The 13,459-nt window shown below is 33.5% G+C and overlaps 1 protein-coding gene across 1 annotated transcript in view; it reads left to right on the top strand.

Annotated features, from left to right (window-relative positions):
• The window catches only part of LOC132755155 (uncharacterized), a 70,136-nt gene that overhangs the window by 14,917 nt on the left and 41,760 nt on the right, over nucleotides 1-13,459 (top strand). Inside the window, exons 2-5 of the mRNA XM_060745962.1 lie at nucleotides 503-1,103; nucleotides 1,503-1,661; nucleotides 5,195-5,779; nucleotides 11,262-11,292. Of these exons, the coding sequence (XP_060601945.1) occupies nucleotides 528-1,103; nucleotides 1,503-1,661; nucleotides 5,195-5,779; nucleotides 11,262-11,292 (1,351 nt within the window). The 5' untranslated portion in view covers nucleotides 503-527. The remainder of the gene's footprint in view (nucleotides 1-502; nucleotides 1,104-1,502; nucleotides 1,662-5,194; nucleotides 5,780-11,261; nucleotides 11,293-13,459) is intronic.

The following is a 13,459-nucleotide window of genomic DNA, read 5'->3' as shown; positions in this document are numbered from 1 at the left end:
GGTCCATAATCTAGTGTACCAAATGTACTTACCAACAAAACTTATCAGCTAACTAACTGTTAAAAATGCTACTTTATAACAATTTACACCACATTACATTTGAACTGTTTGACTATAATTGTATATCTACAATTGTATGCTGCATAAAGTAAAATGTTTCGTCAACTGTGTTAGAATGATATGCTACGTTATGCTTCACTAGACTATGCTGTTTTAGTTGCGCAGGGCTATGCTGTGCCTTGCTGTGCCGTGATAAAGACTTATCGCACAACATACTCTCCCCTTTTTACCTCTTAATCAAATATGACCAAAGTGAAAAATAAATAGAAAAAAAAGTGTTTGGAAATATGTGGTTTTGTTTCTCATGGCATATAATATAATTATAAAAGTTAATGAATATAAATGTGTCAGTTTCAGTTTGAATACACTTGCATGATTAAAATGTCGATCTTGTAACATTAAGAAACATTGTATTATCATTTATAAATATATTTTCATTCAGACTGACCTGTTTCAAAAATGCTATAATGGAAAGTGAGGAACTGGATTCAGATCTGTTTACGAATTGGGTTCGAGGCTCAAAAGGACTAGAATACTTACAAGAAGGTCTTCAAGAATTTGTTGGAGAAAAGGTACTGCAATGTCGTGACAATACCCTTCAAAAGATAATATTGACATTACCATCTGGATCACCACAGCAGTGCAACCAGTGTACGTCACATAATCTGTCTCCTGATCATTTCAACACTACAAAGGCATGTAACAGACGCACATGTACCCAAAAGAATCCGACCAACTGTTTTGGAAGCAGACCTGTCGGGCGTAGGAAATGCCCTGATGGCATTTGTAGTAAATTCTACGACTCAATTATAGACGAGCATGTATTTAAAGACCCCTTATGGAAAAACACTGACCCAAGTACGTGGTGTTCGGATCCTAATGGGTGGAGTTATGCAAAATGTTTCCAAACAACTAAAGGTCCAGGGACATCAGCTAAAGGTACAGATGCTGCTGGTCTCCTAAGCATTATTATAAACAACACGTCAATGCAAAACTTTGTGACCAGTATTAATCCTCATAACAATACTAGTTCGTTTCATTTGGTAAGTACAGAAAACCGCCAAAAATTAATAAATAATTTTATATCATCAAACATTTTCTTTAATTATTGAATAGACTAATTGTATAGCCATTTTATTTAAAAAAATAACCGCAAAACAAAATCAGTGTGTTGTATATTCAGAAAATTAATGTAAACATTCAACTGAAATATGAATTCGAAATGCAAGCTTTCTTCAGTTCTTCAGTAAAACATTAGAAGTATAAACACATTAAAGTACTTATTAAAACCAAATATTCCTTTACCATAAGTAGAAAAATAATGTTCTTTATGTTGATACATGTATTACAAAAATCAAAACAAAAACACACAAAAACAGGATATTATTATAGAAATTATGTGATTCCCCTTCTACATGAATGTATTTTAAAACTTCTTTCAGGCGAGAGATATCCGTAATAAAATCTTACATAGCTCAAAGCTAGAAATCGACGCAACAACTGTGTGTTCCTATTTGGACGCGTTCATTGTAGTTCTTCAAGATCCAAAGTGTCTGATTAACGATGAGGCATCAAAGAAAGCGGTTCATAAACTAACACAGGTACATAATTTTATTATAGAAATACAAATATGATATATTAATGTGATAAGTGAGTATATGCTTTGATTTCAAGTGCTCGTTGAACTTCTGAAGGGATGACATCCGGTTGTATTTGACTTAATTTGGTACATTACATTTAAATAATGACTAAATACAAAGGCCAAAGGAAATATTTTATTAATTACATTAAGCTTATTAAATCAATTTTCACCTTATCTTATACTCGGTACTTGGTTGTGCATGCACATTTTTTTCAAAACTGATCATTTAACATTGTACTACAAATGTTTTGATCAAAGGACAAGACAAAAGAAAAAAAATATGAGGAAAGAACAATCAGGGGTCAATGTCAATGTTGCTGAAATAGAAAATAAAAAAGTTCCAGGCTGATAATTTAATTTGTAGGAATATGACATGATAAGACCATAAAGTGCATAGCTTATTTGAAAAAAGGTATATGACTGCTATTTGACTCCATGGGGTTACGTTTAGGGTCACTGTTACTAAAACAGAACAATAATGTTTCAGATTAATAGCTATAGTTAGGGACTAAGTATGTAGCCAGCAGTTTGTATATTTAATCGATATAATGGAATATAGAAGTTGAATGAAGAACAATATAAATGACTTATACTGTGGGATATTTGACTGACAAATTGATATTCCGAATATATATTATTGTGATAAAGTGATTTTTTCTCTTGATTGATTAATAAACTTCTTTAAGAGCCATATCAAAATTGTTCAAAATAAAGTTATGGAAAACAATTAATTAAGTTTTCTTTTGTTGGGAAAAAGTATTGTTCACACTGGAGTTATTCAGTTTTTTATTGTGTAGTATGTTCTTGGCTACGGATAAAGGCAAAATATGGAGATAAGTAAATTTGCAAATGATAAATACTTAAATAATATGATAATACTTGATGTTTGCCAATAAAAAATACATCATATTACAATAGAATTAACTATTGTAACTATCATGACATACCTTATTTACAGAACAGTATGTTCTTTGTTTCCTTAATCACGAACACATACTATTACATAAGCATTTCCCGGGGGACTATTTTATGGCTGCATACATTTATCACAGCAATATATAATTATGTCAAATATGTTTAAAGCGTTTATGTTCCAGTTTTAATTATAAAAACCGATAGTTATTTGACTGATAGAATAAAGAAATGAGTATCATATTATAAGAGAAAACATCATAAATTGCACTTTATCCCGACCGAACTAAGCCAAATACGTTTTTTCATGAATCAAAGCCGTGAGCAAGAAAGTAAAACGGCAAATAATATATTTAATTTGGGTAATATTTTTTAAATATAGAACAAAAGTGCCAGTAATGAGGAAAACAATTATGTGGAAAATATGTGCTAATATATCTGTGTTGTGATGACTGAAATACTTTTCAAAATAAGGATTCCTCCTAAAAAGAAGCACTATAATTATCAATTAGATTGTAGTATAGTAATGTCTGACCGACCTTGTTTCTCAATAGCAGTGTATTTTTATGAACAAAAAATGTACTTATTTATTTACGAGTGCTGTTCGAAAAGAATTGCTAATTGTCCTCTATCTCATGATCCACATGGGACACGGTAAAAACCAATACATACCTGTATAGGGTAATTCAATACCTACACAACGGTGTATAAATGTACATGTTAGACTAAGTGTAAGACATACAATTTGCCATTTAAATACACGCAGTCATTGACCACTGTAGTAAAAATGGTTGGTAGAAGCGACGACAAAAAAAGATGAAATACGCGCTTACATCAAAGCTCGCTCAAAACTGGGTTGCTTTTTGAAGCAGTTGATTATTGAACTCTCAACAGCTTATGGGCATTCTTGTGTGTCTTATGGCACAATTAGGCCATGGAAAAGGAAATTTGAGACTGGTGCAGAGTGCATCAAAATGCACCAAAATCAGGTAGGCCAAAAACTGCATCTGGTAACGAAATCGTTTCTAAAATAAAGGATATCATTGAAGGAGATGCCAGATTTACTGTTCGTGATATTGCACGAAAGGTAGACATATCAATATCAACGGTTCACTTATTTTGAAAAAGCATTTGAAAGTCAGAAAGATTTCTACTAGATGGGTGCAACATCTGTTGACCGATGAACAAGAGAGGCGACGGGTTAAGTTGGCCAAAAAGCTGCTTCAAATGTTTCCAAAATATGACAAAAACAGTTTGCCAATGTCGTCACAGGTGATAAAACTTGGGTCCATTATTTTGAGCCTGTCAGAAAAGTAAGCAACACAATCTGGGCCACAAAACACAACAAACGCCCAATAATTGCTAAACGGTCTTTGAGTGCAAAGAGGGTTTTGTATGCAATTTTCTTCTCTGGTGAAGGAATCGCAATAAAAGTACCGGTGAAAAAGGGCAAAAGTATCATTGGGAAGTACTACAAAGACGTAATACTTAAGAAACTGAAAAAGTATTATAAGAAACGACGCCCTGTCACTGGTTTAAAGCATATCCTTCTTCTACATGGCAATGCCCCCGCTCATACCTCCGCAATAGTTTCGGCGTTTTTGAAAAAAGAAAAAGTAACTATTTTGCCTCACTCCCCCGTATTCTCCAGACCTTGCCACATGTGATTTCGTTTTGTTTCCGAAATTGAAATCCTTCCTTGTTGGGCGGAAATACAAGTCATGACAGGCACTTGGATCTACCATTCATCAGTATCTTACTACTGTGCCCAAATCAGCGAACCGTGACGCCTTCAAGAAGTGATAACATCGGCTGAAACTTTGAATTTTTAGCCACGGGGAGTAATTCGAGGGCATGAAATGAACACTTTCGAGCTAACTTGAAATTTAAAGTCTCCAGGTAGAAATAAGCAATACATTTCGAACAGCCCTCGTATAGCATGTATAAACTATTTATTCAGCGAAATATTAACTATTAAAATTCGACCCATACATTGAAATCGAATATTGTTTATTTCTTTGATTAAGAAATTATTCATTTAAAACCGTTCAATAACAAACATTATTAGCGAAAAGAAAAGCTACGACACAAGTCTGTTTTATTTTTTGGCATCATGAATTCTGTCATACTGGACTTCGTTCTATATTCTACACATATACGATCCGTACAAGTTATTAAACAAGATATTCAGGTTCTGCTAAGGTATGTCTCAAAATAAAGAGAAATAAAATTGTGACCATTATTTATGTGATTTTTCCATATTAACATACTTATGTGATACTAACAGGCAAGGATCCACCTTTGGGGCTAAAGATGCTGAAGCCACTCCCCCCCCCCGACAACCTGGCCTGTTTTTTGTTCTTTCGAAAAAGGCACACTGAGAGTAAAATGTTAGTAAAAACTAGCAGGGGGGGGGGGGGGCATTTTCTAAATCAGTATTTTACATATTTACTTCTCTCGCTCAAGCGATTGTTTAAGCGGACCATGGTGTATATACTGTGATAGTTCTATTAAAATTGTTAAATTAGGAACAATAAACAATGTTTAATATAGCATTTATGTATGCCTTTTTCATTACAGTTAAGAAACAACACAATACACATAAGCCAAGGAGACACAGTGTCACTTCTTGTGAACAGAAATAAGGCGTTAACCGAACTTGACGAAAGAACAGCAGAATCATTGCGTAAACTTGATGAGAAAGCATTAGCTGTACGTAATACATTAAAAAAAGATGTTGATGAATTTAAGAATGCCGCTTTAGTTGATGTTGAAAACGTTGGAACATCGGTTAAGCAAACAATTGTGGCAGAGGTTACCGCAGCCGGGGATCAGGCATTACAAGACATTGCTGGTAATACTACTGATGGTATATCTAAAATAAACACAGCCGGAAAACAGGCATTGCAAGACATATCCGAGGCAAAATGCGATATTGATGGACAGAAAAGTGAAGCTATCTCCGATATTTATAATGCAAAGGACGATGTTTTATCTGCAATCACCAAGGCTGGTAAAGAAGCAAAAGCAGAAGTTTTAATGGGAGCTAGTGCTGCTTCGTCTGATATTAGCGGACATGCTGTTACAAGAAAGTCACTTTTCCAAAAAGGTCTTATGAAGCTCAAAAATGTGTTCAGCTCTTCAAGTCCAAAGTCCAAAGTTAAGGTTCGTTTTCAACACTTCATAACATCTTTTATAACTTTCTCAATCAAGTACATTGTCTATGTGCCTCAATAGCTTCCAGTTACTCTTTTTTGTATTCTTTGTTTGTAAATTTGTTTGATTTGGTTATGGTTTTGTCGCACAGTAGAATAGAGGTGGTCATATAGTGTCTTTACAGCTTAAATGGTGGATTAAGACTTCAGGTTGACCTTTCGTGCAGTTTTGTCAGGCATATGCGGACACTTTAGTAAAATCACCAACGTTCTGAAAACTATCAATTTATCCAAAGTCCGTAGTTGAATTCGAACCTGAACTGTGATGGGCATTTATTTTAAAGTCAACGACATGAAGAAAGACTATTGTAATTGTGAATAAATGTGATGTAAGACCTATCACCTATAAGTGAGACTTCTGTTTCAATTTCTGTGATAAATTCATCTATATCGATACTTCATTAAATATATTCATGTGAGTATTTTTATAGGGGTTTAGTTCTGTAACGATATCTTTATTATTATTCAAAATTCTCTGAAAGTTTAAGTCTAAATGCATCGATGATGACATTGGTATTATATCAATATGTGGGCTATAACGTGCTTAAAATATATTGTGGGTGTTATAAACAAACAAGACAACGACGCCGTTACCCAGATCATTTTTCTCATTTGTACTGGAAAAGAATAGGATCAGTGATCATGCCTAATATTTACATTTTTGAATAAATATTTTTTTTATCCCTTTCTCTTTGCTAACTCGGCAATGTTTTATCAGTTTTAATTGCTTTGTAATCTTCTTCTTACTAATATTTTGTTTAAAAAAGAAAAAGTGTGATCATCCAAGTTTCAAGTTAACATCTCTTCTAGTTCCGGAGATGGAATATAACTCAACAGAATGATTCCTATATAAAAGCGCCCTCAAGTATGTTTGGAATATAATTAAGCAACCGAAAATAGCTTTAAAATATACAACTCTATGTAAAATAAGTGACCCCCAGGGCGGGGCCATTTTTAACCAAAATGTATACTTCTGTTATATAGGTCCACTATGCAATGCTACATTCAAAATATCAAGGATTTTGGCCAGAGCTGCATTACTGGTACTGGGACTGGTACTGCAGTACGTACTGCAGCGATTTTGCAAGTACTGGTACTGATACTGAATTACTCTAACAAAATTTTTCTACTACTGGTACTGGTACTGCATTACTGTCTTAAAAAGTGGTACTGCTACTGCATTACTCAGTACTTTTGGTTTTGATAAAAATTAAAAATAGCATCAATTTTTCTCATAAAATAAAGCTGTAAATTACATTAACTATATTTTATTTTTGTGAAAAAGTAAGTTATCAAATCTAAAGATAATTTGCTGCAATATTCCTTCAAATGTTAACATAGATTTCATCATAAAAAGCACCAAAGACTTTAAGTAAAAATTAAACTAAGATAAACAGACTCAATAACTCTTTACCCTAAAATATCCTTATTAAAATCTTTTATTACTTTGTATTTACTAGTAAAAGAGCAAAATAAACACTAATTAATTTCTTCTATTCTAAATAATCCCATTTCAAGTGAAAAAAGTGATATTGTTAGCACCATAAAAAGTTGTTATTTACCTTGGTATATATTGAACAGAGATGTGAAGGTGTGAAAGGCAACAAAAGACTGTTGTGTTTTAAATGAAAGACGTTTGCATTGTATTTATACAGTTGACTGGTTACTAAACAATTAGATATGACATGAATATATGTTGTAAATATTTTTTGTTAAACGTATGTTTAAACTATAAAGTTGTAAATATGTTATGTTAACTTTAAAGTACACTTTAAAGTACATTATGATTTTATTTCTTTGCTGATTAATATTTGCAATTATTTGTTTGACACTGTATTTATTCATACTTTGATGAATATATAAAAGTAATGGTACTGATACTTAATTACTTCACCAAAAAAAGTACTGGTACTGCAGTACCAAGCTAAAATCTAGTACTGGTACTGGTAATGGTACTGCATAATTTGCCAAGTACTGGTACTGGTACTTAAGTACTACACCCTTAGTACTGATGCAGCTCTGATTTTGGCTATGCAGTTTCTTAAATGAATACTACAATTTGTTTACGTTTATAAGTATAAAGACACTAAGTATACAAAGGAACTGATCAGTTTTGACTTGAACCAAGTCTGCAATGTGTATGCAATTCTGTTGTGATTAATGCTTCCGAGGGATCATTTTTGTTTCCAGATTCTATATAACTGTTGGCTTTCCATTTTCCAAAAAGAAGTTTTTAAGACTTATCTTTTTAATTTATAAGTCTATGTGTACTGAATAGTCAAAAAGACTGGGATTTTTTTATCAAAATGACATGAATTATAACAATTCTGTAGAGGTTCACTAGCCATTGTTGCATGTCAAATATTCAAGCTCCAAGCATTGTAGTTTTACAAAAAGACCTACATTAATTTTCCTATGTTTGTCCTTATAAATTAAGTGATCCTAGGGGCGGGGCAAAGATTGACTGAATTGGCATACTTAATATAACCTCTGTAGAGGGCCTCAATACAATGCAAAACCATACACTGCCTATTAAACAACCAATTTTCTAGCTCGCGACCACATTAACGTCTTGCCCTGGTCGCTGTCCCCCCGGATATTGATGTGATTTTACATGACTTGGATGATTTTGGGCAAAGAGTGAGGACACGTTACCAGATATATAACGTTAACGACCTCGTTCCGGTACTGCATGTAGAATGGCAGACCCTGTCTAACGCCTTAATCAGGAGTTACGTTCACTCGATGAGGCGGATAATTCGAACATGTACTGCCAGTTACGTGGGCGGCCACACACGTGACTGAGTTCTTCTGATAACCAATATTGGATTTAATTCAACGAATCAGAATATCTAATGTCTCGTTTACTATCGCCTTTCATTCCTAGATTTTTTGGAACCCTAGGTCAGAATTTGTTATAATGTGTATACATTGTTTCTTTTGGTTAGGTCAGTGTGAGTAAATCGAAGCAAAATCTCAAAGGAATAAATTGTTACCAGATACATTCGGAAATACCAATAAGAAATTGAAATATGACCATTTTCAGCCCATGTAAAGTGTTTATTATTTTGCTGAGTCCAAAGCTTTTGGGCCATTGTAATTTCATTTTAGAACACTATTTAAAAGATTTCATTTATAAAGACTAGTTTTAGATTTTGCAACCTTCTTATGTATAAAACTGGAAAAAATACATTTTATGTAAGTGGGTCATCTAAGGATAACATTGTATGTTTATGTCAAAATCAATATAATGGTTGAGTATGAAAACCGGCTGGCGACAAAAAACATACATTTTCATTACAAAAATTACCCTTTTTTGTACAATGTACTCTGGTGAACTTTAATGTTATCCCAACATCCAAATAACCTTTGTGTTGTTATCATCTACTTCGAATTTGGACAAACAAATCCTATTTAAAATATAAAAGGAATACTCCTATAACTTAAACGTATAATTTATTTACTTTACATCAGTCAAATTCGAGATATGAACTTGAAACTTCATAGATCTTAATAAGGAGGAGTGCCGTTTGCAAGAATAGTATCTGTACCTTACTATTTTTTATTTTTTCTGCAATGCTTATTATGTTTCTTTTAATGCTTTATTTTGTCCAGAGCGTATTTTGAAACGTGTTGAATCTTTCAAGCTATATAGACATGTTAAAGAAAGAGCGCAATGCACAGATATGAAAACTGTACCCATCATAATTTTGAGCAATTACCTTTGATAATTTTTATTCTTTATTTTTTCTGGACTTTAACTCGACAATTACGAGACAAATCAGTTTGAAATTTTATAGATATATACATCTTAATTAGACGGTGTGCTATGCACAAGAATGATAACTCTCCGAACTATTATTTACTTGTATCATAGTTTGGGGACCTTTCTGTTTAAAAAAATGTGACAGACTTAAATCGTATACATATACATGCACAGTGCGTTAACTGGAGTGCAGGTATTAATTACCCGCACTCTAGAGCATGCCCATCGATTGATTCATTTTGTCCGGGGTTTACATATTGTGACGACAGAGAAAGGGAAAGCGATAGAAATATCATATTCAGATGCTCGTTCATTGGTTACTTTTTTGTGGGGTTTGATATTGTGGTATCAGGGAACGTGTTTTTATGATTTGACTATGATACAAAAGAGAAAGAACATCAAAACACTCGGCAATCTGATTTATACTCGGGGGCTACGCCCCCTCGTACAAATCGTATAGCCTCGTGTTTCGATGCTCTTTCTTCTACTTATTTCCCTAAACCATGCTTATTTTTTGTCCAGAGAAGTTTTTAAGATATTTATTTCAAAGTTTTATGAAATGTGCCTTATTCGAGTGTTATAACGTTTAATATTATTTAGTTTTTCCCCTTTTTATGATGAATACTTGTTAGGAGCATGTCTGGGAATATCAGTTTGAACATTCATATGAAGCTCACTTTTTCATATTTGTTTCATATTCTTAGTTATTGCTCATGCTATTTTCTTGCTTAATGTTTGGACAAAACTCGATTAGTTTTGTTTTCTCAGGTATGTAATAGTTGAACTGTTCATCAGTTAACATAATCCTGCAAGTGGAATATATTATTACGTTCTAGCAGTACCAATGCCAATGGTTTCATTCTTTTCACACTTTTCAGTACAAAGTGTTTGATCGTGCCAAGTTATATAATTATTGCTGTCATTGTTTCGAAGTTTAAATATCAATCACAGTTCATGCTATAGGCAAGTTATATAACAGTGCTATCCATTTATTACATGTTATTCCCCTTTTACAAAATATAGGACCTGGTATGGTTAACCTATTCCGGCAAGTTGTTTTTATCTTAAATTTCTCCTAGTAAATTTATTAATTTATGATATCTCTCATAATTGGTATTGGTCCCCTAGCTTTAAGACAGTGCAATTTTGGATCACTTGTATCAATGTCCACGTTACTGTTGTAAATTTAACAATAAATTCCAAACAGTTATTCCTCAAGTTTAGGTTGAATTGGGGGACTGGGGTCAAGGTCAAATCCTTGCATGTGTGCATACTTGATTCATTTTTTGTTCTAAGCTAAATATTTTTATCAAATAGCAATGACATGGCAATTTACAAAAGATCATGACCTTCTCAAGTAGTATTACTGCCTACACTATCTTAACAATTTCCGTCCATAACTAAGTGAATGGGGAATTGTTTTGAAAAATGTGTTACTGACAAGAATTTAACCGGACAAATCATCATAATAATCATATAATAGATACAATAAAGTGGATTTATGGCCTTGTTTTTAGGTCAGTCCTATCAGAATCGATATCAATAATTTATTATAATTTTCAATGACAATATAATAATTGCTTTACATTTTGTAATATATAGCGCTTAAACAGTTTATCAACCATTATCATAAATATCATAATTTTATCTTTCATTCTTTTCACAGGGATCGCCAAGCCGATCAGAGGAAGTTACAAGTAAGTGAATTTATCTTTTATCGTTTTAATTTTAGAAGGAAGAAAATAGATAAGCCCTTGTCCGTCCGGTCATGCGTCCGTCCGTTCTCATATTGTGTCATAACATCTAAATCTACAAGTATTTGACCTATAGTCAAGAATCTTTACAGAAAGGTTTATCAGCATGTGTAGTTGTGTACGTATGGTTTCGCATGTGAATTTGTTCAGTATTTGTAGAGCTTTTGTCCTTGACTGAGTAAAGTTTACAATGTACAGCTTGTGTCGTGCTTTCTTATCAACAAATGAAAGAAAAATAGCCAAGCTTGACACACATGATCTTTTGGTGGGATTTGATGGTCATAATGCAAATTATTTCGGTTGACGTCAAAACAAGGTCACAGGGCATAAAATAGATTTATCAGATGAGCAATTTAGTGTCCTCTGGACCCTCTTGTTTTCTATTTTTTGTAGTTATTGAGGTCAAAGGTCACAATTCCTTGCTCTTGAGTTTCGTAAAGTTTAAATAATGCTTTAGAGCATGCACATAGTAGAACTGAGTAAGAGAATATATGTCATCAAAGAAGCAATACTTTATTAAGCAGTATTTTGCCTGTGTATGTCTTTAAACTGTCAAGATGCAACGAAGAAAAAGATGGTTGAGGTAATTGGACTGTGAGTAACGTTTTGGAAACTATATCACCACTTCAAGAAAAATAATATGCTTTTGAGAAACTGAAATAAAAGGCATTTCTGGGACATAATGTGCCTTTTAATGAACTTAAACTAAAGTTTTACATTATAGTGTGTATTGGGATATCAGCCGGAAATTCAAGTTTTGTTTTTATATTTGTTTTGGTTTTATGGTGGAAACGATATCAACAGCAGATCTGGTGATAACATGAACATGTGATGACAATAAGCAGATCATAACCACAAAAGGATCAGATGTTCTGAACAATAAACCAATAGTAGAAAGTAGTAGAATATCTCCATGTACACATGCAGAAGCAGGTAGAAGGCCTTTACTTTATGTTGCTCATGCTGCAAGGCTGAACAATATAAAAATCCTTGTACGCACTGTTGATACTGATGTTGTTGTCATAGCTACAATTAACAGCCTTTCAACATATGAATGTACAAGAGCTATGGATAGCATTTGGCACTGGAACACAATTATTTAGATATGTACCTGTACATACACTCTGTATCTCTGGTAAGGATATTGTAAGTGGTTTATTGGCATTCCATGCGTTTACTGGATGTAACCAAACTTCATCATTCCCTGACAAAGGTTAAAAGACAGCATAGAGGACCTTAAAAGCATTTAGTGTAGCTGTCGAAGCATTTAACGTTCTTAGTCAAACTCCATCAGATGAGTCTATTGCCACTGTTATTCCAACGTTGGAGCGATTTGTATTACTTTTACGAGCGATCAAATGCTGCTTAAAGAGTCAACAAAGCGCGAAAAAACCTCTTCTCACGAAAAAGGAGATCTATTGATGGAATTCCACCGACACATGCTGCCCTTTTAAAACACACTAGACCAACAGTATACCAAGCTGAGTGCTTCTGAGGAAAAGGGTTTTTGCCCTCCCAAGAACTACCTTGTCCAAATAACTAAGGTCAGGATAATACTCGGGAGCCATTCTGGACAACACTAAAACAGGCATCCGAGTCTTGCCAGGAGTTACTGAAGTGTAGCTGTAGTCTCGAGATTGGTTGTCGTGAGAGGTGCAAATGCTCTTTGTCTGTGTGGTGGAGACTATGACCGAGGGTAAACTTACAGGCGAGGTTCAGGGTCGGTGTAATTTTTGGTTTAGTAAAAAGTTAGTAATATTGGTATATCTTTGTTAGTTAAACCTATCAAGTGATACACAATCAAAATACAGTAAAAACCCTCAATTAAGACCTCCATCGGGACTGGACCGAAGTGGTCTTAAATGAAGGGTGATCTTAATTGTGAATATTGTTATCATTGCTTACACACGTTATGACCAGGGCCTATTTTACTCATTTTGTATGAACAAACAATATGTATATTAACCTGCAAATACAATATGAAAGTATGTTATAATGTTACATCTTATTTCTGAAGAAATTTTTTAATATCAAATTTTCTTTGCTCTGATTTCAATATTAATTATGTATGATGTACATTATTCACATATCATGTAAGACATTATTTCTT

Source organism: Ruditapes philippinarum, unplaced genomic scaffold (genome assembly GCF_026571515.1).
Source record: "Ruditapes philippinarum isolate M1 unplaced genomic scaffold, ASM2657151v2 ctg2780_1_1_1_1, whole genome shotgun sequence".
NCBI classification, from domain to species: Eukaryota; Metazoa; Mollusca; class Bivalvia; order Venerida; family Veneridae; genus Ruditapes; species Ruditapes philippinarum.
This window is presented reverse-complemented; position numbering and strand designations above follow the sequence as displayed.